The 20674-nt window shown below is 38.9% G+C and overlaps 1 protein-coding gene across 2 annotated transcripts in view; it reads right to left on the bottom strand.

The window, feature by feature from the left end:
- The window catches only part of LOC121506237 (diacylglycerol kinase zeta-like), a 182278-nt gene that overhangs the window by 135566 nt on the left and 26038 nt on the right, over positions 1-20674 (bottom strand). The window contains exon 1 of one of the 2 annotated variants that reach the window (XM_041781944.1): positions 7436-9970. The exons of the other annotated variant lie outside the window; for it this stretch is intronic. Coding sequence (XP_041637878.1) covers positions 7436-7746 — 311 coding nt within the window. The 5' untranslated portion in view covers positions 7747-9970. Of the gene's footprint in view, positions 1-7435; positions 9971-20674 lie in introns of those variants that run through there. 2 annotated transcript variants of the gene reach the window in all.

Below are 20674 nucleotides of genomic sequence, written 5' to 3' on the forward strand. Positions count from 1 at the left end.
TATTTCTATGTTTTTTCAGCCATTGAATGCCATTTTCAGCCACTTCTAGGCTATTTTCAGGTATTTCTATGCTATTGTCAGCTATGTTAAGGCTACTTTATTTATTTATTTATTTATGTTTGCACAGTATAAATTTTACAAGTGTTGTACAGCTTTCACAAGGAAAGTACATATGAGGATTTGTGCAGGTGAGGTAAAGAAACCCGAGAGGGCTTTTAATTAGACCTCACCATGTAAATTGATCATCGTCATTCATCAATGATAATAAGCGAAGGCTACTTTCAGCTATTCTTAAGCTATTTTCAGCAATTTTAGACTTCTTTCTGCTATTTATAGGCTACTTTCAGCTATTTTATCCTTTTTTAGCTATTGAATGCCATTTTCAGTTACCTTCATGCCATTTTATGCTATTTTTCAGCTATTTTCAGTTATTTTTGTGCTTTTTGGCTATTTTCAGCAGTTCTTCAATTCAGCCCCACACAATTTCAGCTGAAATTGTGATTTTGATCTAGTAATATAAAACAATCTAAAAGGGAAAGAAAAACAGTTACACAGAGGCTGCTGGACAATCTAAACTTCTAAGACTTGGAATTGGGACGTTCATCTGAGTTTGTTAGCTTGATGCTAACATGTAATGGAAACTGCCAGTTATAGGCTCATAAATTTAGCATTGCTTTGCAGTGATTTTAACTTAAGAAACAAGCGATTTCACTTCAGGATGCTAAATAAAAGAGATCATTTGACTGATCATTTATGAATATGTTCAGCAACTAAGATCAATTCCCTATTTAAGAAAAGCAAAATTATCTTCTTAGCATGTCTTATGTTTTCTTTTGTTAATAATTAGCAAAGTTAGCGAACAGCCATCTGGCAGGGTCACCACATAACAGCAGTAAAAATAACCAAAAACTGCTTTCTAAATCAAGATGGAAGTTGCACAAAACCTCCATTAAATGTTCAAATAGGCAAAAATGTTACAGGTAACTCCAAAAAAGTCTGAACCCTTTTGAAGAAGTAACAACTGACCAGAATTTCCTCATTCTGCAAAAAGCGCTGGTTAAAAATAGACTGAAGATAAAAGCTCGAGCGAAGGAAACAGAAATGGCACAAAAAGGCATATTTCACAAAAAAGTGACCTACATCCTCTTTCTGCAGCACGCTGTTTGTTCAAGCCTGAACTACAAAACTAGACAAAAGGTATGGTGTTAGGATTTAGTAAGAAAATCATTCATAGCCAGTGCATTCTTCCGTTTCTATTTGCAGAGAGAGCCTCTTCATGCTGTGCTGATAATGTTTTTCTGTCAGATTTTCCTTTTTGAGAAAAAGAAGTCATCTCTCTGCGGTGTCAGTCACACAGGCCTGAAATGACCATGCACACAAAAGGCATTCATACTCCACTCACTATACACGGAGATAAATCTGATTATATTTAAGTGTTTGATGCATGTTTTTAGTACATGAGCAGCTGTTTAAAGGTTCATGTGGGGCCTTGGTGTTTAAATCTAAGTCCAGGAAAAGCACACACAATTTGCATGTGGACTGAGACCAGCAGCTCCTGTGCTCTTTGAAGTTAAAAAATGCTTTATATACAAAGTTTGGTAGCTTTGAAGAGAGCATTAATTTCTGTGGAGCAACTGCAACATAATCCTTGATCTTGGTGAGAGTACCTACATGATAAGTGCCACTTTCATGGTGTCTACTAGAGGCGGAGGTAGACAACCAACCCCCATGTTCTTTGGGGTTAAGCAAATTAATTTTCTAATGGAGTTTATTTACTTTGGAGAGTAATTTAGAATTTGTTTCTGGGTTACATTAAATGGATTTAAAAGTGAACCTGTTAGAAGTAGAAGTAAACAACTAACTCCCATGCTGTGGAGATGAAAGTGACTGTTTTTGTCACAAGAATTTGTCAGCTTTGTAAAAACTGATTCCTTGCTGAAATTAAATAATCTTAAAGATGTACCAAAGGAGCTAAAAGTGACAAAAAACTGCAGGCATTGGCATTCTGCTCAAAAGTATTTATGCTGCTCTAAACTGGAGGCAGAGGGAGACTACCAACTCCCATGTTCTGTTACGTAATGTGAATGTTTTTGTCAATGGAGTTAGCTGGCTTTCACGATAGTAATTTACAAGTTTCTTGCAAAGTTAAAGGATCTCAAAGCTTGTTTTCACCATTGACAGGGCTATTTTAGAGGTAGAGGTGGACAACTAGATCCCATGTTCTCAAAGGTACAAATGTTTTTGTCAGTAGGGTTTGGTGACTTGAAGAGAGGAATCTCAAATCAGCTTCTGGGTGAAAACAGATCCTAAGGATGCACAAAAGATACTTAAAAACTGATAAACAGGTTTAGACATACAACATTTGGAATTGCTCAAAGCACTTGTTTTTCCACTGACGTGGCTATTTTAGAGGCAGAGGGAGACTACCAACTCCCATGTTCTGTGAGGTGATGTAAATGTTTTTGTCAATGGAGTCAGCTTTAAAGAGAGTACTTTGCAAGTTTCTTGTAAAGTTAAAGGGATCCCAAAGTGCTTTTTTGCCATTGACAGGGCTCTTTTAGAGGTAGACAACTAACTCCTATGTTCTAAAAGGTTAAAAAAAAATATCAGGGGGGTTTGGTGGCTTTAAAGAGAGAAAGTTAAAATCAGTTTCTGGTTGAAAATGGATCCTAAGGATGCACAAAAGATATTTAAAAACTGATAAACAGGTTTAGTCATCTGATGTTTGGATATGCGCAAAGTGCTTGTTTTTGCCACTAACTGGCCCCCAAATGGAGGCAGAGGGAGACAATTAATGTCGATAAAGTTTGATGAGTAATTTAAACATTGCTGTGAAGAATAAAATGATCTTATGGCTGTCAAATATAGGTAAAAACTACACCAAGACACATGTTTTGAACTGCTCATAAGTGACTGTTTTTGCCACTTTCAGGGCTCCTGTTGAAGCAGAGGTAAACAACTAACTTCCATGTTCTGCAATTAAAAACTTTTGTTTTTGTTACTAGAGTTCAACATTTTTGAAGAGAGATATTAAATAGATAAAAAATTAGAAACTTTTTAAAATATGATGTTTTGTATTTGTCAAAATGCTTGATTTTGCCATTGATAGGCCCTCTGTTGGAGGTGGAGGTACACAACCAACTCCCATGAGGTTGTTGGCTTTGGAGAGAGTAGTTCAGTATTTGTTTCTGGGTTGAATACAACGGTCTCAAAAGTGACTGTTTTTGTCACTGTAAGGACTCCTGTTGAAGCAGAGGTGAACAACTAACCCCCATGCTCAGGAGGTGGCAGAGAGAGACAACTAATGTCATAGATTTGGAGAGAGTAATTCAAAAATTACAGGTTAGAATAAAAGGATCTTTTGGTTCTAAAAAAGTAGTCAAAGATTGGACTTAAATTCTTAAAGACACGTTTTGAATTGTTCAAAAGTGGCTGGTCTCCTGTTGAAGCAGAGGTAAACAACTAACTTCTATGTTCTGCAACTAAAAAATACTGTTTTTGGTAATAGAGTTGGGTGGCTTTGGAGGGAGCAATGAAGAGATTAAAAAACAAGAGTGAAAGTGTTTGTTTTTGCCATTAATAGGCCCTCTGCTGGAGGAAGAGGTAGACAACGAAAGTCTATTTTCTCTGTGGTAAAGTGAACATTTAATGCCAATGGAGTTTGGTAGCTCCAAAGAGAGTCATTTTTGAGGGGGCGTTTGCCTTTAATTGGCTAGGACAGCTGAAGATAGACAGGAGACAACGGAGAGACAAAGGAGCAAGACAAACACCAAATAGCACCAAGACTGGAGGTGACCTTCAACCAGTACGTTGAGGACTAAAGCATGTGTATATGGATGCCAGCTCCACCCACCAAGCTAAACTGGCACCCTAGAGAATAATTGAGCTTTTTCTGGTCAAAATGAGAATATTTTATGGTCATAAAAAAAGAGGAAAAACAAGACGTAAAGACGTATTTCTGCAAGAATATCTATGTTGTGGAACAAAGGAGTTGCTGTTCTCCCTTGTTTTGACCATTCAGCCTGTTTCTGTAATTTTGTGTTAAACTCGTGTTAGATTCATACAAGCTATTTAAAACAGGTATATATTATCAGACTAAACCGACTAAACAATAAGGGAATTGGTAGATAAGCAACTCCTGTGTTCTGCAAGATAAGTTTTGGTGAAGTTCGGAGGCTTTGAGTAGCCTTACAGATCTGATAGACTAGTAAAAATAAGGGTCTCAGCATCTTACAGAAGGTCTATTTCTGTAGGGATCCTTTCTTTAATGCTGTCAGACATAGAATAACAATTCAAGCTCGTCAGAGTCAAAAATGATACATTTTAGTGGATGGCAATGCCTGGAAATATTTCTGTAACTTTCTTAGCTGCCAGATAAAGCAATCTGCATAAAAAGACTAAACCTTTCTGTACCAAGCTCTAATTTAGTCTCCAACATGTTTAAATTCACTTGAACAACATCACAAAGAAACATCTTGAATCTGCATCAACTCAAAAACGCCAGTAAACACCACAGCATCGCAGCGTTCATAATTCAATCTTTCACACTATCATACCAAAGTCAAAACCCTTCATCATGGCCCCTCTCTTCCCTCCAATGACACACTGACACTTGTTTACTCGAGTGTCCAGCCAAGCTGGAGGCATGACTGTCATCGTTGTTGCTGTTGGCATGACAACTGCAGCCTCTGTTGCCGTGGGAATCATGTCCCCCTGTCCGTGTGATGACTGGTGACCCATTGGCAAGGTTACGCACACAAACACAACACGCAGATATAATCCGGATCATGCACTGAGTCATCGAGCAAAGTGGGAAAATCTGGGATTCATTACTGGAAGTGTGAATTAAATCTTTGATAGTGCAGCCGGTGTGGCTGTGAGGTGTGTTAATCTAATGCCTAAGGCAGGTGTGACGCTCCACAGGTGAGCTGAGTGAAAATTCAACAGCACGGATATGTTAGAGCTTATCTGTGTGTGTCTTTAGGGAGATGTTGTTACTGCAGCTGTGATCTGTCAGAGTGTGGCCTCACAGTCTCACATCTGTTCACATCCGGTCTAATCAGGGCAGCAGGCCCAGTCTCAGCCAATAGCCCCACCTGCTGGTCAATATCAGCTACTACACCAATACAGGCTGCAGAAACTCCAACATTCTCAAACTTTCTTCTTACAAATATGCTTTTAAAAGTAAAAAGTAAGAGATCATGTTCAGTTTTGGGTCATACTTTCAATATGTGTTGGAGGTTTGGGATACATTTGATCCAAAAAAAAAAAGGGAACATCCTGATCTAAGCTGAACCGTAATTTCACGTTGTGGCGAGAGGAAATGTAACACCCATAGAACAGCCTCAGAACGTACTACAGATCTGCAGATTTTATCGATATTATTCCACAAACATATGCAAATGTAATAGCAGCTGCAAACATGACATGCTTTCTCCAAATGTAAAAGCCTTTAGCAGTATAACATTTGTAGTAGGCAGTTGCTATAAGGTTTGGAGGGTTTTGCATGAAAAGCTGCAGATCTGTATTGTGTTTGTGGTTTGATACACTGACAGGTGTTGCAGTTATCTATTATCTCTTAAAAAAAAACACAAGACAAGACTTACTGTATGCTCTGACAACAAACTAGAGACCTACAAGATTCTTTTTTAACAAATAATCAAGTTTTCTTTATTTGGATTATAGGTTTGTTGTCCTGTCCTGTCAAATTTTTCCGTTTTAATGTTTTTGAAATCATGATGGTACAAAGTGTCCCCATTTTTTTATGTGGTACCATTTTCACCAATTTAGCTGCAGTTCATTCATAAAAGTTTTAGCATTTTTTCTTTGATAAATTTGGTCGATGCAGCTCTTTTACAAATGATAACTCCTTGATAGTTCTTTCAGACAGACACGGTTCTGGTTCTGGCTCTGGTTCCGTTCTCAAGTCTCAGAACCTCAGTGCTTTCTAGCGAAAGTGCCTGCGTTCACGCCAGTTTAAGCAGAACGAAAGTGGGAGGACATGATGGACATGTATCACCACGTCCAGCTCCAATTTTGCCCAAATCTTCCCTGCTGTCCCGGTATTCCTTCTTCAGTTTTTTGAGTTCATTAGTTATTATGTCTGGCGTTCAGGTGAACCCAGCCTTCGCTATCTTGCTGCAAGTTCTGTTTATAACTTTCCCCTCCTTGTTCTACTCTCAAGCTTCACCTGGAATTCTGTCCATGCCCAGATTACAACCAAGCATACTGTTTCCCCAGAAGACCGTTTTTCTTAATTTTCTGCTCAACCTAGAATGTACACTGATGATGTCACGGTTCCCAAGAAAGAACCAACTGTTTTTAGTTCAAGCTGAGAACCAACTTTTTCTTGGTTTGAACACGCCGGCCGGTTCCAAATTAGGTTCCGGAACTGGCACGGAGCCCTGCCGGTCTGAAAGGCTTATGTTAGGGTCATATTTGTTTCATTCTCTCTGCAGGATTGTGGGACACTCTCAACTTAACAATTACATTTATAAATTACAAAAGGAACAAATGTATAGCTTTCATCATGCAAATGCCAATACCTGCTTTATTCAATCAGCTAAACTTGGAGTGCAAGCTAATTTAAACTGCTTTTATGGCTAAACAGCAGAGGTCAGCCCTGCAGATGGGTCTGTATGTCTGACTGACAGGATAATTGAATGAGTGACTCTACTTTCAGAGCCATAGAATTGCATCAGTGGAGGAGTAGCAACATTTATGGCAGTTCATGGAGCATAGTGGATCTCCACTGATGCCGTGCTCTGATAACCTTGCAAAGCAGATGGATCCCATGGACTCCATCTCTGCCATCAGGCAAATCCATCTTGAAATGCTCCAATCCACAAAGTTTATGCCGAACCTAACAAAACAATCAGCCGAGTACTAGCTTAGCCCTGAGTGCTGATGCTTCTATAGAGCACAGATACATGTGAAATAACTTACAAAAACAAACTATTTTTTTCCCTCTAAAATCGAAGCACAATTTATGAGAACATGCCTACAGTTTGTGCAACGGCCTCACTACTGCTCAAAGTTTGAAGCACGCCAACCTGCTGCACCACAACAGCAGCTGTGGCCCTCTGTAACCGATGCAGCGTTGCCAGGTTTGTGTGACAAAACCAGCTCTGATGGTTGATCAAAACTAAAACAGAAGTCCAATGCTGAAATTCAATACAAGATGCTACATCTTAAGGAGCTATCTTTGTCAAATTCAAAATCCAAACATCATGGTCTATTTTAAATCACTTAATTCAGGTTAAATATTTGGGGTACATGACCTCTGATAATCCCATTTCTTTGGATCGAAATATTCCCAATCCAAGAAAAAAAAGATCTGAAAAATATCCACTCAAAATGTGAATTAAAAGAATACTAGGTTGGGTCATCTTATTGACATTTTTATCTCTGAACAGCTGCGCTTCCTGAGTCTTACCTCCTGGTGAAGATCTTCAGTGCAGTGAAAGACTTGGAGCAGCCGGTCAGCCCCTCCTTCTCCTCCTCCACACGGATCGGAGGCGGTGAGAGGAACACCGGGTAGACGGAGGAGGCCGAGGAGGGTAAGGAGGAGTTAGACGAGGAGGAGGCAGAGCTGAAATCTCCATCGTGTCCTTGGAGTGAGTGTTCTTCTTCTCTTTGTATCTCCTCTGTGGTTTCCACTCCAGCACACGCCGCAGGCCCAGCTCCATGTCCCATCAAGTCAGGGTTTAATCCCAGGTCTGGATCCATGACGTAAATGTGGTCCATTTTTCTGCTGTCATACCGTTCTACATCCTGAGCGGGAATCTTGTAGCTCTGCAGAAGTTGTAAAAATCCACAAAGTCCAAAATATTCAGAAATTTTTCCTTTAAGTGCTCTTGTCAGACATTACAACAGTCAAGTTATGAAGCTTCAACAGCTGTAAATATCCCCTTTTATCATGATGAAAGGCTTATTTACAAAGAAATGTGATGTAAGAGAATGCTGCATGTCAAAACTCCTGATACTCCAATAGTCCTAAAAAGTTCTCTAGCTACTTTCTTTACACTTAAAACAGAAGCTTGAGTATTATAATGAAAGCTGCATTGGAAATTATCACAAATCTGCCTCTTTGGGGCTTTTAAACCACAAGGAATGCACTTTCATACTCAGAGTACGAACTTTAAGCATCATAATGAGAGCTCCTTGATAAAAAGCAAAAAAGCAAAGGCTGACACAAGTGTCCACAGCTAAACAGCTAACTTAGGAACTGCTATCATGCTTCGATATCAACAGAAAAGTGCAGAAAATCTCATATAAATGAAGTTTAGTTGCAGTTTTCTGGGCTTGGTGCATTTCAATGTGTAACAAAAGTTCTTCACTTGAAACGTGGTGGTGGAAAAAAAAAAAAGAGTAAAAACAGGAAAACAGCACCAAAACCACTGAGTCTCACTACATCATTTATTGTTGAGTCAAATTACTCTACAGAAATCTGCAGGATCCAGTGCAAAAATCACTACTGTTGAGAGCTTCTCTCAAGCTATGGTACAACAAGAAAGCATGTGATAAAGGGCTTAAAAATGCATTTAAATAGGGTCAAACTTCACTCAAAGTATGCACCTAAAGTGTACTAATGAGGGCTCCTTAATAAAGTTAGAAGAAGGCGGCTGCACAGCTGTCCAGTGCATTAATCACTCAATTTAAGAACTCTGCAGAGCTGAGATGTTTGCATGGCTTTACAAAAACTCTTAAAAAAATAATTCACTTTTATGTGCCTTAAATATAACGCGGTTACTCTTCTTTCTAGCCAAAATACAATTTTAGTCGTATGAAAGAATCTCAGTGATAAAGAGGTACAAGTTAAAGTTCACGCTGAGGTCTAAGGCAGAAATGGATCAATCTAATTAAGTCTATATTGTCATACTTTCAAAAGTGTTAAAGCACATTATTGTGTGGTTGGATCGTCATACCATAAGCTGCATGAAAAAAAGCAAAAACAGCACCAGAGTCCGATGCAAAAATCTCTTATTTTAAGAACTTCTTGCAAGCTACACTACAACCAAGAAAGCCTGTGATAGGGGCTTGAAAATGCATTTAAAGAGTTCCAACATGCACTAAAAGTACTTCTAATTTCACTTGAAGTATGCTTAAAAAGTATTATAATAAGGGTTTCTAGATAAAGAGCTAAAAAGCAATACACAAGGCGATGATAGTAGCCTGACAAACCTAAAGTCTGACCAAACTATTGCATTTTTTATAGGCTTCAGAGATAATAGAAGACCTTTTCTTTATATGACAACTGAAGTCATGTAAACAAGTCTCATTATAAAGAAACTAAAAGTTTAAGCTCGCACAAAAGTCCAACGCAAAAAAATTGCTAAATGTAAAAACTCCTCAGAGCTTTGATATTAGCTTGGTCGCATGGGAAGTGTGGGGCTGCATTCTACCACACTTTAACAACCATAATAAAGTCTGATTGATAAGGAATTTGAAGCACCAGGATTAATAGCCGCAATTCCAACCAGATTTCACATAAGCGTTGCTCTAAAAATGTACCAGATGTGACCAAATCAAGCACTTCCTGCTTCCATCACTAGAGTGATAGCTGAGCTACAACGTGAATCTTCTTCTGCTGCAGGGAGAGCAACAACAACACCCCAGACTTTCATCAAAAGTCGACCTAAAAATGAGGCAAAGTGTTGGAAATGCTCTGTTATATGACTCCACTGCTGCAGAACTTCAAACATGGCTGCCCTCCTGAAGCTACAAAGTCAATAATCCACATGCCAAAGGTCTTTTACGAGACACAAGGTGTGTGTGAGTGTGCAGAGATTAGAGCTGGGTCGTGTGGGAGAGATAATCCTCCCCTACATTCCTCCTCACGTCTCCATGCTGGAGTGAAGCTGTCAGCAGCAGTAGTATCACTATCAGAGCTGGAGAACGCCTCCTCCTCCTCCTCTCCTTCTTCTTCTGTTTGTTCTTCTTCTTCCTCCTCTTCTTTTTCTTCTTCTTTTCCTCTCTCCTTCACCAACTCTTTCCTCCCCTCCTCTCCTCTTCTTTCCTCTCCTTCTTCTTCTCCTTCTTCTTCTCTTTCTTCCTGACTTTAATTACTCTCCATGTGAGCGGCACGCTGACACCGTCGCACACACTCAGCCGACTCTCACGCTGCTTCACACACACTTTGGTAAACACACACTCACGGATCATGCACTACCCGCCCGGCTCAAACCAGGAAGTGGATAATGAAAACAATCAGGGCCTCTGAGTGAGCCGTCTTCCTTCTGCCTGACTGAAACTCCCTCACTGACTTTTTGACTGCTTTGACAACTTGATTCAGTGTTTTTTTTTTTCAGTATTTGCACAAAATGTGACAAAAAATACAACAATCTTTACTCTGATCACCCTTTTTAAAACATTACAGCCCCTTGAGACCAGATAAAGACCAAATCTGAGCTTATAAAGAATAAAATAAGACTTTTTCTGCTTTCAAATTCAACTCTGTCCACAAAATGTTCCAGGTTTCACGTCTGTACAAGAGCTTAAAGAAAAATACTGAAACATGTATGTGACATTCTAGGTTTAATTTTCAGTGCCTGCAGATATGAACATTTCTGCCAATATTCACAAAGGAAATATCGGTAACTATTACCTTTATTCGCAATCAACATCTACCTTTATCAGCTTTAAATATAAGCCTATTCCGGCTGTTAATATTGACCTATATCATAAATATTTGCCTATATAAGCTTCAAATATCAGCACATATAGACTGTGAATATTGGCCAACATTAAGAGTAAATATTGGCATTAAATGGCTGTCACTATCAGCATATATTGGCTGTAAATATTGGCCCATATCAGCTTCAAATATCAGCCTATTTTGACTAAATATCTGCAATATATAACGCCCTATACTGGCTGTCGATATCAGGCTATATCTGCTCTCAGTATTGGATTTGATTATAAACAAACATTGGTCTTTACTGGCTGTAAATTTCAGCCTATGTCAGGAGTAAATATAGGCAGATATTGGCTGTAAATATCAGCCAATATTAGGTGTAAATATCTGCATAAATCAGCTGTTACTATCAGCATATACTGCCTTCAAATATTTACCTATGTCAGCTTCAATTATCAGCCTATACTGACTAAATATTTGCAATAATATTTGCCTATACTGGCTGTCAATATCTGCCTCAGCTGGTAATACAGGCCTATGCTGGCTGAAATAAATGGTCAATATCAACTCTAATACTTTGGCTATTCTGGATTTAATATTGGAATTTGTCAGCAGTAAATTTCATCTTATGTTGACTTTAGATATTGGCCTTTATTGGCTGTAAATATTGGCCTTTATTGGCTGTAAATATCAACCCAACATAGGCCAAGATTTGCAAATATTTGTTAATATCTGCATGAACTGACTGTTTGATCATAAATAAACATTGGTGTTTATTGGCTGTAACTTTCAGCCATTATCAGGTGTAAATATTGGCTTAAATCAGCTGGTTTTACAGGGCTATGTTGGCTGAAATTACACAGTCAATATCAACTCTAATATACTGGCTATACTGGCTTTGATATTGGAAAATAAACGGAAATAAATTTCAGCTGGTGCTGGCCTATATTGTCAGTAAATATTGGCCTATATCAGCTTTATATATCAGTCTATATCTGCTCTAAATATTGGATTTGATCAAAAATAAACATTGGTTTATATCAGCTGTTGTCATAAGGCAGGTTTTGATTTATTGTGTTCCTGAGTTTTTCAGTGTTTTTACTGTGTTTATTCTGTGTACTTCATATTGCTAGTTTCATTTGGTATTTTGTGAGTTAGTTTTTCTCCCCGTGTGTTGGCATTTGTTCCTTGTCCCCTGTGTTTCATGTCTAGTTTAACTTCCTGTGTTTGTATTTGTTTTCTTGCTCCACTCCTAGTGTTTCTTATGTTTTGTATCTCTTCCTGCTCTTGTGTATTGTGAAGTTTCCTGTTTTATTTTGTAGTTGCATTCCCTTGTGTGTGAGTCCAGTTTACTTCCTGCCTGAGTTTCCCTCCACTTTGATAACCTACCTAAGTTTCACATGGGTCTTGTTAGTCACACCTGTCTCTCTGTCAGCAATCACTCCCTGTGTATTTACGTGTACTTGGGTCCTCCTTTTGAGATTTTTCCAACTGTGACAGCTGTAAATATAAGGCAATATCACAATCATTATTTGTGTAAAATGGCTGTTTATAACTGCCTATGTTGGCTGAAATTAATAGTCGATATCGGCTGTTATTATTTGGCTATACTGGCTTTGATACTGGAAAATATCAGCTGTAAATTTCAGCTTATGTTGGCTTTAAATATTGCCCTATATCAGCATTACTCAACCCTGCTAAACCAAAGAGCCAAATTGTTGGAAAATGCCTTTGCAAGAGCCTCAATGTAAGTGGTGAAAAGTGGCAAAAACTGATAAAAGTTGCAATAAAAATAAGTTAAAGGTGGCAAATAATGGTCCAACAGTGGCAAAAAGTGGCAAAAGGGGCAAAATAGGGCAGAAAGTGGCAAAAATAGGTGAGAGGTACCAAAAAATTAGTTACAGGTGGCAAAAAATTGCCAAAAAACAGTAAAATCATGGCAAAAACGAGTGCAGAAAGTGACTAAAATGGGCAAAAATGTGGGAAAAATTGTCAAAAAGCAGCAAAGGGTGGCAAGAATGCTGAAAACCATAACATTTAAAGGCAAAACGTGGCTTAAATGGGCCAAAAGTGGCAAAAAAAAGGGAAAAAAATTGCATATAGCAAAAAGCAGGATAAGTGAGGCAAAAAAACTGGTGGCAAAAATGGGATAGAAGTAGTAAAAATAGGCAAAAAGAAATGGCAAAAGTGGGCTTAAAGCAGTGAAAATGGATTAAAAGTGGCAAAAAAAGAGAAAAAAAATGGCACAAAAAAATGCAAATAAGGGTGATGGAAATATACAGACAAAAATAAAGGCTGGCAATTAAAGCCAACTGTATTAATGTGGGGATTCAAACTGATAAATGTAATTTGCAATGTTTCTGAGGGATGATTTCTTAGGTCGTGGTTTCCTTTTTTAAAGGTTTTCTGGGGTAATAATATTCCAAATTAGGACATAAAAGAGCCATAAATCATTACAAAAGAGCCAGATGAGGCTCAAGAGCCATGCGTTGAGTATCACTACCCTATACTGTCTGTAAAAACTAGCCTGTATTAGCTGTAAATATCAGCAAATAGGCGTAAATATTGGGGCGGTACAATCAATATACTGGTGGTCAATATCTGCAATAAACAACTGCCTATATTGGCTGTTTATATATGCCTATATCTGCTCCAAATATTCAATTTAATTATAAAATTTGGTCTTTATTGAGTGTAAATGTCAGCTGATATCAGGTGTAAATATTGGCATAAACCATGTGTTAATACCTGCTTATGTTGGCTGAAATTAACAGTCTATAACTGTAATAATTTGGCCTATTCTTGCTTTGATTTTAGAAATTATCAGCTGTTAAATTTCAGCTTATGTTGGCTTCAAATATCAGCCGATAAAAGCTATAAATATCGGCCAATGTTAGGCGTAAATATCTGCATAAATTGGCTGGTACTATCAACATACATTGTCTGTAAATGTTTGCCTACATCATCCGTTCGTGGTCGCACTACAAACTAAAACTGGGTCTGAATAAATGCAGACTGAGACCCACTTTTCAACTAGACTGGGTCCATTTTTTTGTCCTCATAAAGGTTTGGGTGACAGCTGTCAGACCAGCACTAACAAACCGAACCAATGCAGAAAAAGGACACTGAGATGTGAAGGTACCTTCTAGGATGAGAACTAAAACAGTCTTACTAAAACCACACACTTAAGGATTATTTGCATAAATAAAAAGTTGTGACAAGCCTCGAATCATATGAGGAATCACACCCAGAATCAACAAGTATGAACTTAATGTGCATTTTACCAAGTCAGAACTAAAAATTCAGATTATTCCAACCACATAAATGAAGCGCTGCAATCAACAAAAAGACAAAATTGTCCCTCCATATGATTGCTGATGCTGTGATTTCAACACTTATAAATTCATCATAACATACCACAGGTAAGGAGGTCAAACTTCCCCAAACAGGCTCCTTTCCCTCATGAACTCTCTCTCTGACTGCCTCATCTATCTGCTGTCCTACATCTCTGATAAAAGAATAAAAGTCCAAAATATCTTAAATAATAAACCAGATGAATACAAACTGCATCACAAACAAAAAAATAAACAAAAAAGCAAAGTCAGCTCTGGCTGTTTTTCACTTACACTCTCTTTCAGTGCACTGCTTTAAATGTCCAAATGAGGGCGCTGTCTAACAAACAGAAAGCAGACAGTCAATGAGCAGCACATCATTCTTCTGCATGCTTTACTCTGCAGGAAAAAGGACGACTTCAGAGTGGAAACACTGGATATTTATCTATAAAGAGGTCCATGCATTCTCTCTTTCACTTCACTGGATGATTGTCTGCACAGATTGTGTAGAAACAAGACATACAACAGAAAAATATGAGATCTTAACATGAAGGTAACATAGAAAAGAAACCTACAGGAAGCAAACTGAGTTATTCTGACTTTCGGGCAGGGACTGAGAGAGTTCTTCAGATAAGATCATTTTGCTACAGCTGCATTCCTAACCTGAGATAAGACTGAAATTGTATACAGTTTGGAAACAAGTGTCTGTGATATCAAGAGGTCTAAATGTACTTTCCCAAACAGAGGTTTGATAAGATGTCAGATGTCGTTAGGCGGGAGGGAAAGTGGTGGGTTAGTTTGTGTTATAGTGTGGAAAACAGGCATGCTGATTTTAGCAGCTATTCTAGATATTTATCTTGGCGTTCAGGTAAAAATGCTGTAGTTTTAGAAACATTTTAAGCTGGCTGTGCACTGATTGAATTTAAGCTGATTCTAGCTGGAATAGCTGTCCAACTCGATTAGAAATCCAGCTGATTTTCAGCTTGATTGTGCTTCGTTTGTCATGCAGAGTGTACAGAGAGGATACAACGGTTGACCACAAACTGAGCAGCTGCTCCTGACTGGTCAGATGGATCTCTGTCATGAGCTGCACACACATTTGGGATTATTTTGACAGTTAATTGGCAGTGGAGAGCTGCTAAATAACTTTACAACAAAACATTTTCATCAGTTGATGTGGAGGAAAAATCTGGTGCGTGCATTGTGCCGGTGCATACTCCTTGAAATTTATTCAATGGAAATGATTTCCCCTTTTTTATGAAAAAAACTTGCAGTTGTGTAAAAAATATTCATAATTTTTTTTTTTTTTTTAAGTAAGAGGACATTTTTTGTCATTAGGACTTTGAGTGTGAGGTTTTTTAAATCTGACAGTGTAGAAAAAATTATGATGTATCAAAATCAATGCTGCTGCCCGTCACTGACCCATCTCAGGTCCTGATAATAATAATAACCAAACACTCCTTGAAATGTATTCCATTTTTTTTTTTTTTTTGATTAAAAAAAAAACAAAAAACAGTGGAGTTATGTAAACATACTGGCCTTTAAAAGGTTAAAGTCCCAAAAATATAATTAATATTTGATAATTATATATCAGGCTGAGGTAGTTTTAAAAGACTGACTTGCTTAAAGTGGAAAGAATATTTATATATATTATTTCTACAGCAGTTTTTATGAAGCAGACATTTTTGTCCTTAGGGACAAATGCAGTAGGACATTAAAGGATCTCTTCAGGGTTGAAATCAGTCATTCTATACGGCTTGTCCTAACCACAAAATTATTGCTTTAGAATAAATGAAAACTGATCCTAAACCTGAAAATATGAGATAGACACAGCAGTTATAATGTTAGTTGATAATCACCCAAACAAAAGCCAGGCAAAAATACAAAAATAATTGGCAAACTTTAATGGATTATTTAAAAAGTACCTGAACGATCTGTTCTAATCGCTACTTCTTGGTTATAAATATCCAAATTGAACAGAAACATTGCAGTCCATTATCCTATACTCTAAATGTCTGTCAACTCTTCAAATGTGTAAATATTAAAATAAGGAGGATGGCTTCCATCAGCGAGTTCTCTTAGTTCACTCCATATGTACGCGGACCGGCTGGGTTCAAGTCCAGTCTGTGGATCCTTTCCTGCATGTCAATCCCACCTTATCCCCATTTCCAACTGTTCGTATCTCTATGAAAATGCATTAAAAGGCAGAAAAAAAATATTATTGACAGTATCAACAAGTCTAAAACAACCTCCTCCTGTTGATATTCTGCTTCTCTAACACTGTTGCACCTCCTCATCCTTAAATTTAGAAAACACAGGTTTTGATTTTTCTGGAACTGCAGATAAATTTCACACTTAGACAACCATTTCTAATTAACTTCAGGACACAAGAACATGCTAACTTCTTTCTTTAAATTCTTCCTATTTCAGGATTTACTGGGACTGACGCCAGCATTACCTAACCTTACCAGTCCTTGCTGTTATATAACAGCATATGGATCTATGTATCATAAAAAGAGCTTACATTCATACGTATGTGGTGTAGGTGTTGGAGTGGGAATCAAGGCAGAAATCTTTGTTTTATTGTTCTGGAGCGATTTGATTATAGTGTCAGTCTCTCTGCCAGACACAAACACGGCTCATCTTTGTGCTTACACACAAAGAAAAACATACAAACACACAATACAGCACACTAACTCACACAACTGCTCCTGTGTTTCTGCTATCTCTGCTATCTCTGCTCCCTCGCTCGTCGCCCACTCAGTATTTCCATGACAAATAAAACGACACTCGGCGGTGCGGCGCACAATTCGCACAGATCCTTTTAACTTCCCAACACCCACCGCTGACCTATTTCCCTCCGTTTTCTCTCTAATGAAGCGCTCTGTTTATAAACTCCAACATTAATCCCAAACATGACCCTGAAGCAAACAATTTTACTAATGAGATGAGGAAGAGGGCCACAGGAGTCAGGCTCGCTTTTACATCTTGAAGGGACATTTTCATGAGGAAAAACATGAAATAAACATCAAAACTGCAGGTAAAAGTAAACAGATCATACTTGCTTTTAGGGTGAAAATCTTTAAAATGATTGTTGTGGTTGGTCCTGTCATAACTCAAACAGATTTGACAGTTTGAGCTCTTACATTACCTCAAATATTTCTAACAGGTTTAAAACCAGGTAAGTCCTTCATTTTCATGGTTACAACAGGATTTGTCTTGTTACGGCAGCAGAAGGACAGAACTACCAAGACAAACCACTGCTACATGATACAGAAGCTGCTGTTCTGTTGCTGTACCTTGATGACGATTACTCTCAACCATCGGCTGCAGGTTCAGTCCTCCTAGCTCCCCATAACGATGCGGCCCCAGTAGACATTTCAAGGTCGAGTACCAACTAAGCCCACCTCTGTGGTTATTTTTTTGTTTTGAACGGAGGACTCAAACTTCAATCCATAAGCCACTCCAGCCAGCCAATTCCCAGTTCCTTCAAAGGGAATCCTGAGGTGCTCCCAGGCCAGATGGGACATGGATGGGACATATAATCCCTCCAGTGAGTCTGCCTCGGGATCTCGTCCCAGTTGGATGTGCCTGGAAGACCTCCACAAGGAAGGCGCCCAGGAGGCATCCTGATCAGATGTCCGTACCACCTCAACTGGCTCCTTTTGACGTGAAGGAGCAGAGGCTCTACTTTAAGATTCTTCTGGATGTCCGAGCTCCTCACCCTAGCTCTAAGGCTGAGCCCAGAAACCCTCCTGAGGAATCTCATTTCAACCACTTGAACCCGCGACCTCATTCTTTTGGTCATCACCCAGACTTCATGACCATAGGTGAGGGTTGGGGCAAAGACTGACTGATCATCGAAAGCTTCCTCTTCACCACTACGGTACAGTAGAGCACCTGCAAAACTGCTGATGCAGCACCAATCTGCCTATCAATCTCACTGTCCATTCTACCCTCACTTGTGAACGAGACTCCAAGATACTTGAACTCCCTCACTTGAGGCAGACTCACTCCAAACCTGGAAGGAGAACTCCTCTGACTATGGCCTCAGACTCGGAGGTAATGATTCTCATACCAGTCACTTCAAACTCATCTGAAAACCGCCCTAGTGCCTGCTGGAGGTCCCCACTTGAGGAAGCTAACAGAACCACAGCATCTGCAAACAGTAGAGATGAGATTCTGAGCTCCCTGAACTTAAACCCTCCACCCCCCGATTGCACCTTGAGATCCATGAAAATCACAAACAGCATCTGGGACAAGGGGCAGCCCTTAAGGTGTGAGGGAGAAAAGCTGTTAAAAGTGGCCTTCCTTGTTAATGCTGCAAAACTGAATGCTTTGCAAGTAGTTCCGATAACATTTCCACATATGGATTCAGTGGTTCTAGTGTAGTGGTTTACTTTATGACTGTGTTAACTGGTGACTTTTAGCAGACTGCATACGTAGATGTAATAGCTGATGAAAAACAGAAGAGTCCTTGTGAATGTCTCTTTGTTTAGCTTTTTGCCATGCCAAATTATCCATCAGATATGACTTTAATGAAACATTAAAAATAGATTAACTGAGCTGAAAGTCACCAGTTTACATGGTCACTTTTTGAAATGTTACACCAATCTCGGTTTCACCATTTTCACAGGTTTAAACATGGACTCTAAAAGCTGATTTGATAAACATGTTTGTCTTTGTAACAAGGTAAAGATGCGGAGAATCGTGGACTTGGTTTACCAGTTTATCTGTAAAACTTTCAGCCACCAGTGCCTCAGCTGCTGAGTTGACTGTCACGCCTCCTCCGCCTCCAGACAGCCTCTGCTAGCCATGTGTACACTGCATCTTGCACCCAGGTTGCGTTAATTTATGAGGACATGCACAGCTGACGTGTCAAACTCAGCTGAGGATGCGCATCCGTGTATGAGTAGTTGACAGCAAGTATATCTCCAGCCTTAGAGTCACCAGTTTCTGTTACCTAACGAGCATGTTTTTACACTAAGCATCCAGAGAAAGCCACAAATGCACAAGAAGATCATAAACCCTTACAGAAAGACCTTGTGCACCATCATACGTTGAATGTTGAATCATGCACAGCCCAAACGCAGCTATTCAAAACCAATCTTCAAGCTCAGACTAAATTGACACTTTGACAGAATAATCCTGCAGACGGAGTGATCATTGTAACATTCACATGAAAACAAAGAGATGAATAATGCTGCTCCATCTGTCTGTCAGCTCCATCTGTGGTTGGCCTCGTGTGCTCGTGTTAGAGCCCACTTCACTCATGATTGTGGGTTTAATTTTGACAGTGTTTAGACAGCAAATATGAAACAGTGATTCATTATTTCTCTATAATTCTGACAGTGTTGTGAGGGACGCTGCAGGGGTTAGTCCAGCTAATCACTGACTGTTGATCCAGGTTCATTTTGATGTGGCATCAGTGATTTAAATATACTGTTGGGCTTTAAAACAATTAGAAGTGTATGCTACATAACAGATTGGTTGGTTTGGTTCCTTTCTTAACTCTCAACAGTGTGAATACAAGTCATAGTGAACTGAAAGTGAACCAGATCACTGGTTAAAACGCAGATGAAAGTGAGAGTATCTCCTCTTGGTCTGGTTTGTGTGTGCAGCTCTACTTTCTGACATTGATTAACCTACATACTGGCTCTGACCTGCACACTGGCTGATAATACTGTCCGCTGTAGGTCAATAGTGCATGGTGCTAGACTCTAGCTGGTGCACTGCAAACACACAAACTGTTCACATCAACACTTTCCAACAGGAAGTCCTGCACTTTGGCTTTTTAGGCTGTTTTCTGCTCTTCATCATGAGGAATCATTACATGATTGTTTTACAGTTATCAAATATTACACAATCACTGCATGTTGGTATTATCACAGGACACCAATAGGATTGGGCAGCATCCAGTTTTTAATAATATTAAACCTTCCCCAATTTTTTTCCTGTAGCGTGTATTACTACTACATGATAAAAATTACATAATACAAAAGGCAGGTCAGACTATCATGCCAGTAAGAAAATGCCTCTTTTAGAGGCTTTAAACCATGATAAGGACAATTAGTGTTTATTACAGCAGCACTGGAAGCAGGCCTGTCCACGAAAACAGCCGGGCCCCTAAATAAAACCCAGAGAATCAATCTCAATCAGAGAATCAAATCCATAAAATAATCCCACACAAAGGTTTTCTTATCAAGAGACCTTTGCACAAACTGTTCATGTGTCTTATCATGATTTTAGTTAGTACGAGTGAATCTTATTTTGGTTCTCTGGCGGCCCCCCAAGGGGGTCCCGGACCCCAGGCTGGGAACCAATGATCTAACCCATCTTTGCTGCTTTATCCATTTTTTTGCTCATTTAACCATCTTTAAACCCATTTTGCCTCTCTGTAAGATTTTATTATCACAACTTATTATTGCCCATATTTAACCCATTCTAGCCACATTTTAACCGCTTTTCGCCATTTTTTTCAACCTTTTTGCCCCGTTTTCCTTCCTTAACCCATATTTGCTGCTTTATCCAATTTTTTCCTCATGTAACCCATTTTTGCCACCCTTTGCCAACCCTTAAGCACCATTTATTTGCCAATTTCTGCCACTTTAAACCCATTTTGCCAGTTTTGCCTTTATTTTACATTTACATGTTACATTAGGGCAGACGGTCAGATGAAGTCATGTCTCAGTTTCCTTTCTCTCAC

Source organism: Cheilinus undulatus, linkage group 24 (assembly GCF_018320785.1).
Source record: "Cheilinus undulatus linkage group 24, ASM1832078v1, whole genome shotgun sequence".
NCBI lineage: Eukaryota > Metazoa > Chordata > Actinopteri > Labriformes > Labridae > Cheilinus > Cheilinus undulatus.